The 14,926-nt window shown below is 42.1% G+C and overlaps 1 protein-coding gene across 8 annotated transcripts in view; it reads right to left on the minus strand.

Annotated features, from left to right (window-relative positions):
• The window catches only part of NTNG1 (netrin G1), a 206,281-nt gene that overhangs the window by 12,768 nt on the left and 178,587 nt on the right, over nt 1-14,926 (minus strand). For 4 of the 8 annotated variants that reach the window (XM_028732631.2, XM_028732634.2, XM_028732636.2 and 1 more), the window contains one exon: nt 12,410-12,547. The exons of the other annotated variants lie outside the window; for them this stretch is intronic. In XM_028732631.2, the coding sequence (XP_028588464.1) occupies nt 12,410-12,547 (138 nt within the window). The remainder of the gene's footprint in view (nt 1-12,409; nt 12,548-14,926) is intronic. 8 annotated transcript variants of the gene reach the window in all.

Here is a 14,926-nt window from a genome sequence, read left to right on the forward strand (position 1 = left end):
AAAAAGGCAGATTATTTATTGCTACGTCACTGTGCCAGCACTGTAAAATATAAGGTGAAAATAAATAATCTCTCTATTGGAATGCCTCCCACTCATACCTCTTTAAATTATGATATGGTATTTAAGATTTATACATTTTCTTATCAATGAAGACTTTTAAATAAGAAGCAAAATGTTCACAATACTTTCTCTTTTAAATACCTTTAGTAATGTAAACTAAACAGCACTCTTCTGCCTTTTCTAGCAATTATGGTAAAGTATTAGGCTCATATCTTTTTGAATACACATAGTATTTAAACTTTGAATCTACCTTAGGTGAAGCAAGAAATGAAGTTAAACATCTCTAATCAGTGCTATTTTCTAGAAAAAGAGGTACCAGAACTCACCACGAACCCTTCCCTTATTCTGATATAATGGCAATGGCCAACCTGAGAGGTGCCGGAACTGAATTCTGGCTGGGGAAAAATGCCCTGGTTCTAATATAGTGAAGTTGCTCAAGGCTCTCAAATGATGGCTAGAACTTTAAACACTTTTCAAAGGAAACAGAGAAGCCTGCTTCTTCTCAGTATCTGCGCTATAATCTACAAAGGGAATTGTTTTTATGGCTCTAGTGGTGATGAAGAAGCCTCTTTCGGTAATGACCCCAGCTGCCTTTCTGTTGCACAGCAGTTTGGCATTTTGAAGAGCCTGCAGCTGCCACTGGTGGAAATGGCAGGTCAGATTATCCAAGGCAAGAAGGGCAAAAGGAGTAAGATGCGTAGGAAAGTAAGACTGGGAGTAGAAGTGCTGGAAGAGGACAGATGGGTGGAACAGGGGGGTGGGGAGAGTGCTGTTGTGTTCAGGCCCTGTTTGTGGGCTTCCCCCAGGCACCTGGTTGGCCACTGCGAGAACATAATGCGGGGTTAGATGGGTCATTGGCCTGATCCAGAAGGATCTTCTTAGTTTATCATGTGTTTGAGAAGCATATTGGGAAAGACCAGGTTGGTAAATACGGCAAGGATCTGTCAGGAGGAAAGGAACCTGAAAGTCACATAAAACTTTATATTACAGGCATGCAGCTAAACATTTAGTGAGTTATTTTGAATTTCTTAAAAGTTTAAATATACTGCATGGTGATAAGCTTAACATGAGCATATCATGTATAATAGCTAGCTTGTTTAAAGTGCAATGGGTATCTGGAAATTGTGTATGTGGACAAGGTACATTTTGGGGTGATGCTCTTTGACCTTGGGTCTGCAATTCTGGTATGTTTTTGTGCCAATGAGACTAAGTTGTGTCCCTTGTATTGCTGCGTGAGAAAGCTGGATGAAGAAGACCATATTAAACTGGCACAGCTGCGTTGGTGTTAGGCATGTCACAAGAGCACAAGCCTATATGGGTCTACTCAAAAGTAAGCGCCACTGAATTCAGTGTAGCTTACTGAGTATGTGTAGGATTGGGTGCCTGTTAAAGAGGTTTGTAAATCTCTTCTACCGTTGGTAAGTAGACGTGGGTGACTGGGCTCAAAGATACTGACCCATTTACATTATAATATTCAGCAGCTCCTGCCTTATTCTCCAAACCCACTCTTAGTTATTGTGGTTGGGGAGAGCCACATATAGTGAAACTGTCTCTCAACAACTGCCTTGGAAATAAGAATTTTTTAAAAGAAAGAAAAAAACCTAGACAATAACAACAGTTTAAGTTAAGCATCTTTTTCACTGAAAGAGGACTTCACCTTGTGACACCAAAATGGCTACTTTTCCAAATTTACCACAATGCATCATCTCATTAACTGAGCACCCTGCTGAATAATCTCCTGCTGATATATAATGAGGATGTAGTGTGTGCTTCGGCTCAAAAGCTCCTTCAATGTCCGGAATATGTGTATCTCTGCATATGTATCGTCTGCCTGGGGACATGTCTGGGAACATGTTTGAGAGATTGCGTGTTCCTGTTTGTATTTGGAACGATCTGTCCGTAGCTCTCAAAAATGCTGTTTGTTGCTTCACACTTATGTAGCCCAATCCCATGCAATATTTACTGAGATGTAAGGCTTAAACTGTTCATAGCACTTAATTCCCAGCTAAATGCTAGTAGTAGAGCTGCCTTAATTTTTCTTTTTTGTTGCCAATGGTATTTCTTTGTTGCTGTTGACATAACCTTAACAGAGGCAAGTAAAGAGATTCAGACTGCAATCCTATACCCACTTACCTGGGAGGAAGTATATGTCATTAAACTGAATGGGACTCACTTCTAAGTAACACTGTATGACACTGGTTTCAATGCGTACAGCCTATGTTTAGTGTTTTCTTTAGCATGGGATATGTTGTCTACTAAGCTCAGCATGCCCTATCTGTAAAATCAGTAAGGACTGCTTACCGTTAACAGCGGGTTCCTATCTGCACACCTGACTGACTCCATCATCAGCCTTAGCTGGCCGCAGGGGTCAGTGAGATTTACCACTGAATTTTATTTGAGTTGGCCAATCATGGCCTTTTGGGTGAGCGGGGCTCTGGCGATGGACCCAGGCTTCACTCTGGTCCACTGCCACAGCATTTAAACCAGCTGCGCTGGGAGCAGTCAGCAGTCAGCATGAGACTGCTGCCCAGAGGTAAGTGGGCAGCACGCATGTATCACCTTGTTGTCAAATTGATGAATCACCATATTCGGGCCCAGGGAGGAATTCCCTTGCCCAAAAATTGGGCCTGTCTTGGGGTTTTGCCTTCCTCATAGCAACTGTCACAACGTTTTGGTGGAAAGAGGCATTGGATCGGATCCTTAGCCAAGGGGGTGGGTCCCACACCCTTTCGCCACAATCAAAATTACAGGGTACCCCAATAAGGGAGTCCAGGGGGAAGGTTGTGTCTGAAGGCCCAGATAGGGGCCAGTGAGCCATAGAACACCCCACATGGTGACCTGGTGGGTTTGCCCTATTTGATTTGCATCATTTGGTGGTGGTAGTAGGGAGAATCCTTTAGCCCAGGATCCATGTTTGCTTTCTGATTGTGGCCCCATTGTCATTTGGGTAGTATTGTGATATAGTATTTGGTAGTAGGTAGTAGACTTGTTGGGGGGCGGGGAAATAGCTGTCCACCTTAGGTGAAGTTGCTCTGCCATCAGACTTGCCATGGACATACCCCATATTTAGCAGCATTTCCTTTTAATGATCTTGGCTTAAAAAAATGCAATGGAATTTAATATTAATGACTTTTTAAAAAATAGTCCATATCTATTAATATCTGGCCTTAATGCCAGGTTTATATATTGCTGGATTGTTGGGAATTTTTTGTGTGCCTGTTCTAAGTCAGTGATGAGCAAGCAGTTTATACAAAGCTTAATTTCACAACTCCTACTGAGGGCAAACTTTTACAGTAATGTCTGCTCACCTGTCATTTCACAATACGAGCTGCCCATGCCTGCTTTTGCTCAAATGAGCAATGAATAATTCTTCTCGATAAACATTATAATTTCCCCTTCAATAGATTTGCAGTCCAACATAGCAATTGTTGTTTTAATCTTTCAAGCTGTTTTATTTCATACACCTAATAGAAACTCTGTCTCCTTCTGTTCTAAGCTCCCTTTGCATTTTCATTCCAAGCTACTTCTGATTGCCATATCTTGTATTGAAATATTTATTACCAAGCCATCAAGTATTAACCGCTTAAAAATTATACTTTCTGAAGAGAAGAAGCAGGCTTCTTGTTTAACTTTTTATACATTCATTATTGTTTGCATGCTACAGAAGTGCCAATAACTCTCATGTGACTTTGCTGATAAAGCAAGATGGCCTTTTCCTTGAATTGTAATCTTTGTACACTTATGAGTGGGTATATCTAATATTTCACCATAATTTGAGCAAGTATCCTGGTGGAGCTTCCTCGCTTAAACCTGAGTCTCTGGCTGTGGGGATGGGATTGCAAGGATATGGATAAACAAACACATAATGAACATATGAAGCTGCCATTTGTCCAAAAACTTTTATGTTAAAGGTCAGGACAGAATATTTTTTAAATGCAATAAATAAAATCTAGTCCAGTGCTGTTCTGAGTAGCAGTGGACCCCTAGGTCTGAAGCAGAAAGGGGGCTTTTCCTAGCCCTGCAGCCAAAAGTTATTTTAACTGGAGATGCTTGGGACCTTCAGCAAAGCTGAATGCCTCTCCTCCAGCAGTAAACTTCATCCAAACATTATGGGTTGCCTCTAACAAAGTCATCCTGTTAGTTCAAGAACTCCCACTATGGGCTCCCTCTCTCTCCCTTCTAGATTTGGGGGTGGGTGGAAGGTGCACAGGGAGAGGAAGTCCTGATGTGCAGGAGGAAGTCATTGTGCTAGTGGGACAACTGCATTGGATACAACTGCATTTTTTAATTTGGGGAGAGGGCATGAAAAACCCCTTCTGTTTCTGCTGATACAATCTAGGGGAGTTGACAGCCTCCTAAGAAAAGGTCATGTTTCACTGGGACCATTGTCTGAGACATCTACCGCAACAGATGTGAAAAATTATGCTTCTTTGCCTATACTGAAGTCAGGTAACTGCTAGTTGCATTTCTAGTATGGTGCCCCATTACTACATTCATGGCAACACATTATACTCCGACCGATGTAAGGCCAACATACGAGGTCGTATGGAAACAAAGTGTTTTTTGTTTTTGTTTTTTTAAGATCCACAAGAACAGCATTACTAGAGCAGACCAATGTATCTCCTGGCCAGAGTCAACTTACTGAACCAGCCCCTGGGACACATTTTGTTCTCCAATTGGCATGACGCCCTCATATAATAACTCCACTAGATTGCCTTCACTTAAAAGATTTGATGGTAAATTCATAAGTGCAGCTTCAGGGCATCATCACATTTTTCCAACTTAGAGTGTTGCAACAAGTGTCAGACATGTTATAAAAGTTTCCTGTGTGGCTAAATTAGTGTTTGAATGTGCAACACTGGGAGACACTTGCCCCAAGTGAAACTTGCAAATAGCTCTGCCTTCAGTGTTAATAAAACCACATCCTCTTCCTGTTCCAGGCTGGAGTCTGTGGGTATATTCCAGTCAGATGTGGTGAAATGCAATTAAGGCAGATAAGAGTCAGGACCATGGAGAGCTCCCCAAACTACAGGCTTAGGCCAGACATGAGACTCAGAGGCACTGGAAGTGTTTGGTGTTGACTGATACTTTATACCAGGGATAGAACACCTGTGGATCTCCAGGTGTCTTGGATTACAACTCCCACAAGCCCCAGCCAGCTTTTGCCAGGGGTGGAGTCATGGTCCAAAAATGTATGGAGGACTATAGGTTCCCACCCCTCCTTTATATAATCTGGCAAAGGAGTCTTGACTTCCTGGAAGGGAGCCTTCTTGGAGGATAAGGCATCTGTGTCCTCTTATGCAGACATGCACTCTAGCCGTTTTGGAAAAGCTTTTGCTCTTACTTGACTTAGGAGCATGGGTTGCCAGCAGCTTTAGAGAAAAGTAATTGGGAAACTAGGAGGAAGAGCAAATGTGCCTCATCCAGAAACAGAGATAGAAGCCTCACTGTCACATTGGGCTTCACTTCCATGGAAGCTTCTACTGGGGTCACTGCTCTGGAAGCTGCCTCCTGGGAGGTTTAAGATTTAGCAATTCTGACTCTGATTTTCCCCTTCCCCATATTTCCCAGTCTCTGTTTGAAACATAGGAATATGTAATATTACAAATGAAAAACTCAAAAACTGTTACATAGTCACCTGAATGCACTGAAATGTGCAACAGATTCCCTCCAGGTGAAATGTTAAAGCAGGTGATGCGCCACATTTTTCAAAGTTGTTTCTATCTACATATCAGAAAAACAAATCCTCAGATGTGCAATGCCATTATTTGTCTGCTCTTCTTTGTTAAGATATTTGCCAGCTAGTAGTGTAGAATCAACACAGATAAAAACACGGTATAGGGTGTTGATTCTTTGGTATAAATCCTATCTTCACAAGGGTCATCTCTACTACCATAAGAAAGGACATTGCAATAGGGATACAGGGAATATGTAAAGCACCCCTGACATTTTTTTAAAAAAGAACTTACTAAAATTCTTTGCTTCCTTCAAAATTCCTTGGGATTTCTTCTGTGCAGGAACCTTCAAGTTTACCATAAAATGTTGCTGTAGGTAAATTTGGTGGCAACCCTGGTCTCAGACCCTACCAGCTGTGCTTATTGAATGGACACTTTCATCCCCTGCCCCCGACTAACAACAGGATAGCAGATAACACCCACAGTCTATCTTCAGTAACATCTTCCATCCATGCTGTCTATGGTTACAAATTTGCCTTGAACGTTTCACATCAGTATTTCAGTAACATCTTTATATTGCAGAGGTCCATGGATGCATGTGATGAATTAGGTGTCCTGTGGCTTGTAATCTTAACATCAAATTAAAATAGTAAATAAAATCTGTAAAATAAGATATTGCATGAACATTATTGGCCCTTGAGGCATAATATTAATAAATTAAATCAAATGGCAGCAGACATATACAAAGGAACTAACCTAAACAGCATCCAGAATTCTGCAGATCTGGATGAGTTGTCAGATGCTGTAGCCCATTGCAGTAGCTTGCACAGAGACCTCCAGTTTTGCCAGGGCACACAGATGTTGTTATGCTGCACTGATACAGAAGCTCTGTGCAAGCTTCTCCTTGGAAGCATGATACAGATTTCTAACACCAGAAACCTCATAGGTATAGTCGCATATAATAACATCTAGTTGAGCCTTGCAGAAGCAGATGAGAACTTGGCCTACAGGGGAATGTGCTGGAGGGATAGTTCTTGGGCAGAACCAGAGCTCTGTAAGGAATGTTTTAGACGTATCCGCAGCCACCAAGGAACCACTATGCATCCTATGCAATCGGCAGCTGTGTCTGAATGACCCAACCTTGTGAGCAGGGACAATTACCGTACTTAGATTCATGACAGAAGACCAAATTTCAAATTGTGTAACAGCAAGGACTTCTCTTCAACATGCATGTGCCTATTGTAAATACAGCTAGTGTTTGTAGGGTTCTCTGGGCAGGCCCATTCCCTTGATCATGACTTCACCCCAAAGGACCTTCCACACTATCCTTTGTTTCTGAGATCAGCCTCACTGTCATTTTGCATATCCATCAAAGTACATTGACCCCAGTTATTGCATTTTGCTTGCTAGTAACATATAATCTCGTTCCCCTCCTCTTTCCTCTTGCCAATTAGGTTCCACTTATTCATTTGGTGTCTCTCACCATTCCTTCTGCCCCAGGCAAAAACATACTACCAATCCAATTTACATGCTGTTTGCTTCGCCAATTCTTCTTCCTTCAGCAGAAGACTGCATAGTAATAAATATTTATATATTTTTTGCAATAAAACTGTACGTTTTGTTGATGTTAAGCTTTTGACTTTTATCCAAGTACTGATTTTCCAACATACTATTGTAAAATGTAACCTCTCCGTTGCACACTGTCTCTGAACTAAATATCTCATTACATATTGTCAGGGGCTCAGGAGCAGAGGCACAGGAAAGGGAGGAAATAGAGAGCGAGGGGGAGGAATCCGAAGGAAATGTTAGCGATGACAGTGGTCCGAGGTCTCTGAGTCTTTCCAGCGAATCGGAAGATTCACAGAAAGGGGCTCCCATGGTCAGAGCAAGGGGGGTGCCTAGGGGGACACCCCAGGAAGAAGGGGCCAGAGGGGACTCAGAGAGCAGCAGTTGGAAATCAGGACCAGCTTCCCCACCAGAGCGCAGTAGGGGGGAGGAGTCCCAGGTATCGGGATCAGGAGGCTCACCGCCAGCGGGAGGAGAGGAGTCAGGGTTGGCCACGCCTCCATCGGAGAGCGAGGAAACGGTCAAGAGGAAGGTTGAAGGCTGGGCGCGCGCGCCAAGTTCAAATGTACAGGAGGGCGGCGCAGTTGGCAGCCCGGATAGGGAGCCAGGTCCCAAAGCCCGCCGAAAAGAGGGGGAGGAGTCAGGGGGGTCAGCGTCAGAAGAGTCCAGAAAGGAGGAGACCCCGGGGGGCAGAAGGACCCAGAGGAGAAAGGAGAGACGGAAGAGGTGGAGTAAGGTTAGAGTCTTAAGTTGGTGTACAGGAGGTGGAGACTCAGATGGAGCTTCGCCGGTCTAGCCTCTAAGACGTAGAGCTGGGCGCTGCGGCTTGAAAATGGAAACTGTACTTCAATAAAGACTTTTGTACATTACTACCGGCTAGCGTTGGTCCTCTGTGAGCTGGGACCTGGAGCCAGCTCTGACACATATGCTTGTTAAGTTCATATGCATGCTTAGATGCAAGTGTGACTGAGACCAGGGGTCCTTATATTTCCTCATTCTTACTATACATTGGACATAGCCATGCAGCCCTCTCTCTCTCTCTCTCTCTCTCTCTCTCTCTCTCTCTCTCACACACACACACACACACACAGCCACAACTTGTAACACACACCTCACAGCAGACCCACTGCCCCCTCTTCCCCCTGTTTTAGGGTTCCGCCTTAAAAAGAATACCCCCCCCCAGTTCTGCATAACACCAGTTCTCTGGCTCTGTCTTCATTAACTTTGCCCGTGCTACACATATTCTACTCGTTGTCATTATGGCTTAGTTTCAGCTGAGACAAGGATTTATATTGAGTGTATGCTTTGCATGCTCATGCAAGTAATCTTTCGGGAGTCTTTATAGCACATTAGAGAGATGTTGCTGCTGTTGCTGTTCTTGTAATTTTCTGTACTACTATAATAAATTTCCTTGAGAAATAAATGAAGTGAACATGAAAAGGAGCTGATTATAAAGTTTACAGAGTCCTGGACTGAAAAATAGGGAATCAGGTAGAAGACCTATAGGTAGCACAAGCTGACCTCAAAACACTTCAAAATTCATGCTAATTTGAAGGCTAGTTCCCGGTGAAATATATATAATGTGTTTTTTAAAATATTTTATGGGAAAAACACCACCTCAGATTTTCTGGCCACTCATCTGTCTGTCTGTAAACCTCCTGTAGCCTCCTCTGAAACCCCTGGTCTGACTCTTTCTTGTCTTGGCTATGTAAACTTTTTTGGAGCAGGGGCTATAGCTTAACTCAATCCAAAGTGTTGATCAATTGAAAATGTCAGTGTGAATTTAAGCAAATCAATAGCAGCTATTTTTACATGCCAAGGTCCCGATCCAATTGCAGTTTTGGGCAACTATTAATGTGTAACAAATGGTGGACCTTGATAGCGATTCATTTGCATCAAAAGTCACTTTGAGCCTCTTGGAGGAGCATGATGTCTCCTTTGCTAAATTAAAGTGTAAGAGAGGTGGGAACCTAGACTAATAGAATGCATGGGTATCGAGATAAGTAAGGATATGAGCTGTATCTGGCACAGCTATTTCTCTTTAAAAACACGCAAATGAATTCAGAAAACATTTGGTCTACTGAGAACTCTGGGAAAGTGTTAGTTGATTTGCACCTTCCTTGAACTCTATTTACTGCTGGGGGTTTCCAGGACAGATTACAGTATAAAAACAAATCAGAAACAGTACAAGAGCAGCCACTCAGTAACCTAAAAATATATCAAAATCCAACTGGATGTTACTGCACTGACAAATATTTAGATTCAAGACAAATAAGGTTTCACCTGGTGTTGCATAGGCATTGGGAACAGAACCAGTGTTATCAGGGGTTATCGCTTACCATAACTTGAACTCTACCAGCAGCTCATATTGCATATTGATTTGCCTTTAGGCTAATGCTGCATGCAATACCCCCAACTTAATTGAACTTTAAGTAGCTAAAACTGCATTTGTTTACATTTGTCCCTTGTCATGGAATCCCCACTTTCCTTTACTCCCTTCTGTCTCTGCTGTCTCCCACATTATCAAATTTAGTATGTGATGCAGTCAAAGTCAACACCTTAAAGTGCCATATTTCCATGGGAGATATAGGTATACATGAAACTTTAGAGTTGGAGTAGTCTTCCATTATGTTTGATAAATGTATAATGAGTAGAAAGAAGGGAGTTGCATTCTGAGGGATGGTGGTGTTCTGAAATGAGAGGCAATTCAATGAAACCAGGGGTTTATACAACAGTATTTGTTAGATCTTGTGGAACCTTCAGCAGTTGCACTAGGAGCAAAGATGTAGTGTTAAGATAATCCCAAGAGATTTCCAAATGACATCTAGTCAAAACAATGTAATGCCCCTACATTCAAAGCAAGCTACCAGAAAGAGTGCCAGAGGTTGGCAAGTTTACCTTTGCATATGTGCCAAAGCTACAAACTACTGAAGGACCCACCAGTCCCCAAACTATTCTTGTACTTCACTAAGTACTTGAGACAGACAGAGGTAGCATTGGACAATTATTACTCTGCAGGAACCCACTTCCAGGTGGGGGAGGATGGAGGGACAGGATATTGATGCTCACTTGCCTAAAGGTTGCCCAAATCATGTAACCTTTAGTACACCATTGTAGATTTAGGATGCATCCTAACTTTAGAAGATGAAGGTGATTTTGCATGCTTGCTGGAAGATGAGGGGAAATGCACAGGGAGGAACTGGCAAATAGCCAATAAACAAGGCACAAATGGAAATACATTTGCATAAAGCACACAACATCAAGTAATGAACACATCAAATCAAAGCTTGTTCTTGATAATCCACTAATGGAGAGCTAGGCAAGATGCGTTTAATGAAATGTTTGCTCTGAATAGCTCACTCTGCTCCAGAGACTTCCACTGCAAGACTATAGAAGTTGATGAATTCTAATTGGATAATTGCATTTCACCTACCTGAAAATCCATTCTTGTTTCTACTTCTCAATTAAGCTCCTGTTTTTTCGCACCCACCCTGCACTGCAAATGCATCTTCAAGCACGAGGAAGGCTGCACTATATTGGCCCAGTGGCACAGATAATATTTCCCATGCTCAACAATGGGTGTGCCCCCTTGGCTCATATACTAGTCCACTTCCCTCATCTCTCCTACTTAAAAGTCCTTCTCCCTTTCCCTTTCCAGTATATACTGGCGTTAGCATTATTTCTACACTGAGGTTAACACTTAACCATAGTTAGCTTTAATGATGGTTTACAAACCTGCTTTAAAGCTCCAGTTTAAAGCTGACCATGGTTTGCATTATATTTGAAGAATACTATGTTTGTGACTTTGAAACATGTTACATCTGCATGGCTTGGTGAACCACTTGGTAAGCAGACCTTTCCTTAGGAGCTTCTCTGTGTGGGCAACCTTGGGACACAATTTCATATGGTCCTTGGCCTAATTTCAGGCGGAATCTGGAGAAAAGTGAAAGCTCTGTCCCTGCCAATATTAGGCTTGGGCTCCTCCCAGGCTTTGGTTCATCCATATACATTGAAAGCACAATTTTACCACTTTTAACAGTCATGGTTCCCCCCAAAGGATCCTGGGAACTGTAGTTCATTGAGGGTGCTGGGAATTGTGGCTCTGTGAGGTGTCCCCATCCTAATGCCTCTCAGCACCCTTAACAAATTACCATGACTTGTGCCACATTAAATATGGTGTGTGACCTTTGTCAATGCCTTCCAATGGCTTCCATTCTGTTCAGTGTTTGCATGTGACAACCACCCCCCAAGTAGATTACCCCCTCTCCCAAGGGACTGCAAACCCTCAACAGGGGGGAAACCACACATTTCCCACTCCTGCTCTATTGGAAAAATGAACAAGTAGCACTGTATTATTGGAGCAATCCAGAAAAAGATTTGCTACATAGATTTGTCTCCTACAGTTCAAACGAACTTTGTCACATTTCTTAGTATTGGGTTTTGAATGGTTAGATAATAGATAGTAAACCAGAACATCCACAGTTAGGGTTTTGTAGAGCATGGAGAGGGAAACTGTGCCCTTCCAGATGTTGGTGGACTACAATTCCCATCATTCCAGACCATTGGCCATGCTGGCTGGGGCTGTTGGCAGTGGAAGACCAGCAACACCTGGAGGTTCCCTAAGCCTGTTACAGAAAGTCACAGCTCAATATATTAATTAAAATTTCTAGGGTCTAGGAAAGGGCAATGCAATGAAATAAACGTACATGCACAGTTCTTCTCACCTTTCTGTTTTCAATATGCCTTTAGAACCCAGACACTGGTGATACAGCTCATCATACTTTAGTTGATTGTAGCTGACAAGGTGCATATATGTGCTATCTTAGTTAAAGGTTTCTCCAGGCATTAGCAGAAGGAAAGGGAGAGGGCACTACACATACGCAGAATGTTGAAACGAAAGAAATTGCACAGCCAATTTGCTACCTTTTGAGTGCTTTCATTAAACTTCAGGCTGAAGGAGTTTTGAGACCTTGCAGAAAGGTTTCTCTTCTTTTTTTAAAAAAAAAAGTGCTGAGGGACTTCACACATTGGCACAGAGAAGCGCAGGCAGCAAAGGGTGGGGGGAAGGGGGGGAGGAGGAGGAGGGCAGATGTAGGGCAGTTACTTACATTGACAACCCTGGTTGTGCCAGTTATATCCCCGCAGACACTTATCACACTTAGGCCCTGTTGCTCCCTGCTTACACTCACAAATTCCTCTTTCATTACAGCGATCATGGACTGAGCCAAAACGGCTACAGTTACATTCTGCAGAAACAAGACAACACATATGAACTTGGTACAGGGGTACAAGATTAAAAGTCATTTATTACTGTTAGGGGTAACAGCGGCCAAGTTTAACCATAAAGGAAGATGGTTTTATAACGGCAGACTGCTGGAAAGTCCACTTGCTCATTGGTTTAGAACGGGGTTTCCCAAACTTGGGTCTTCAGCTGTTTTTTGGACAACAATTCCCATCATCCCTGACCACTGATCCTGTTAGCTAGGGATGATGGGAGTTGTAGTCCAAAAATAGCTGGCGATCCAAGTTTGGGAAGCACTGAGAGTATCAGTGTTCAACTAATGCAAAAGGATCCATAACTGAGTCATATCCCCAATCTAAGGTGGATCCCAGCAATGACTCTATTACAACACACCACAAAATTCTTTTTTTGTTGTTTACTTTAAAAAAAGAAAATGACAAAGGAGAAGTGAGAAATATATGATAAAAAGATTGAAAGTGGGTCCTGTGTTGCAGTTTTTGATTAAAGGTGGGTCCCTGCTTGAACTACTGAAGACTACTGCTATACATTTAGGGTGGTTATTCAGTTAAGCAGTTCTACTAGTGTAATTGACTTTTGCTGTGCAATGATACTTTGCTCCCTCCATTTATCCTGAGGCTTTCTGAGGTCTTCTCCAGCCCTCCAGAAGGGTCTCAGCATGTCCTTTGCATGCAGAGGGTCCTAAATTCAATCCCTGGCATCCCTAGGTAGAGATAGGAGAGACCTTCTGCCTTGAAAATGGCAGAGAGCCACTACCAGGCAGTAAGCAAGCTGGACTAACTGTCTGGCTTCTTAGATTCCAAAAGTACTTGCATTAGTGGAACTGTTTAGTTGGGATACCACCCTTAATGGTACATTTCCATGGTGGTATGAGCAGAACATTAGCAGAAATAAAGCGAAGAATGAAGTCCTCAGAAGTAACTAACGGTGACAGCGCTTACAACTTGTTCTTCGCATTTTTATATCATTTTAATGAACGTTAAGACAGCTTGCTATTTCAGGAAACATCAATAGACCATCAAGTTAAAGCTGGCTTTAAATTATTAAAATAGGTAAGACTCCACACTTGATGCTGAATATTTTCTAAATGGCAACATAAATGCACTTTACTAATTTCCAAGGCAGTCTTCCTTTATGTTTATGGGCATCAGCTTAATTTATTCATGGCATTTTAGTGATTGGAGTTTACAGGCTGTATTTTTTTTCTCCTGCAATGTTAGTACACCTTTTAAGTTATGCCACAATATCCTACTTGAGAGAACTCAATGGGCAGCAGATGAATGAGAGTGTCCCAGAGCCTTGGCCAATAATAACTTAAACCCAAGCCTGTCATTTTTGTTACCGCATTGAATGTAAAAACATACAGATGTGAAATGCACAAACTTTGACCATATGAATTTTTGTGATAAGGTGTCTCTTATAAAAACCACTGGATCAGTTTTATTGAACCTATTTCGTTTTCATATTTTATTTCTAGGAAATGTATGTTTTCATCTTGCACCCCTATTGGTTCTAAATCTCTGGAGTGCTTTGTTGCAGGAAGGGTGGGGGTGCTGCTGTAATAATGGCAGGCCAGAGTACCACTGAGACTCCCCCAAGTAGGCTGCTAGCAAGTCTATACATGCAGTGCAGTCACACTCTGTTCATGTGTTTTTTTTCTTTCCTGGTTGGCAACTGGGGAGTCAGATTTGGCCTGGGGCTTCAGTGTATACATGCTGGGGGTGTTTAAGCAGAGGCTGGTTGCTGCCTCTGATTAGATGACCAACTAGGTATCTTCCAATTGTATGATTCTATCGCAAATCATTATTTTTCATATATATAAAAATCAGGTTGTCAATGTCTGGAATGCTATGTGATTTGCATCTTCCCTATATATCCTTGCCTTGTTTATCTTGTTGTTTGCACTTCTGGTAGTTCCTTGAGGATCTGATTTTGATTGCAGATACACTTGTGTAGATAGAATTGAGATTTCAAGTTAATAATAACTTTCCCAACACCCCTGATATCTGCTATCAAATGCAAAGAGTGCGAGTATTTCTTTTTGAATTTAGAGACCATGCTGGGTGAACAGCTCTATTTTTTCTTTTAATCATTCCATTTAGATTTGTTCCCTGGGATTTCATTATGAAACCGTGAGATCAGAAATGACAAAACAGGAGGGGGAAACTGAGAATATTTTAACATGGCAAATAGAAATGGGGGGTGGGGGAGGAGAAGCTTAAGGGGAAAATGTTTTGAGTAGCAAATATTGCATCTATTGCTCAGGATTTCAATCCTTACAAATTACAAATGGCATTTCCAAAGGAACGTAGGCTAGTGCTATTGGTGGTGGTTTGGAAAAATGTGCCAATTGAAATAATGATAA

The sequence above is a fragment of the Podarcis muralis genome, chromosome 5 (assembly GCF_964188315.1).
Source record: "Podarcis muralis chromosome 5, rPodMur119.hap1.1, whole genome shotgun sequence".
Lineage (NCBI taxonomy): Eukaryota > Metazoa > Chordata > Lepidosauria > Squamata > Lacertidae > Podarcis > Podarcis muralis.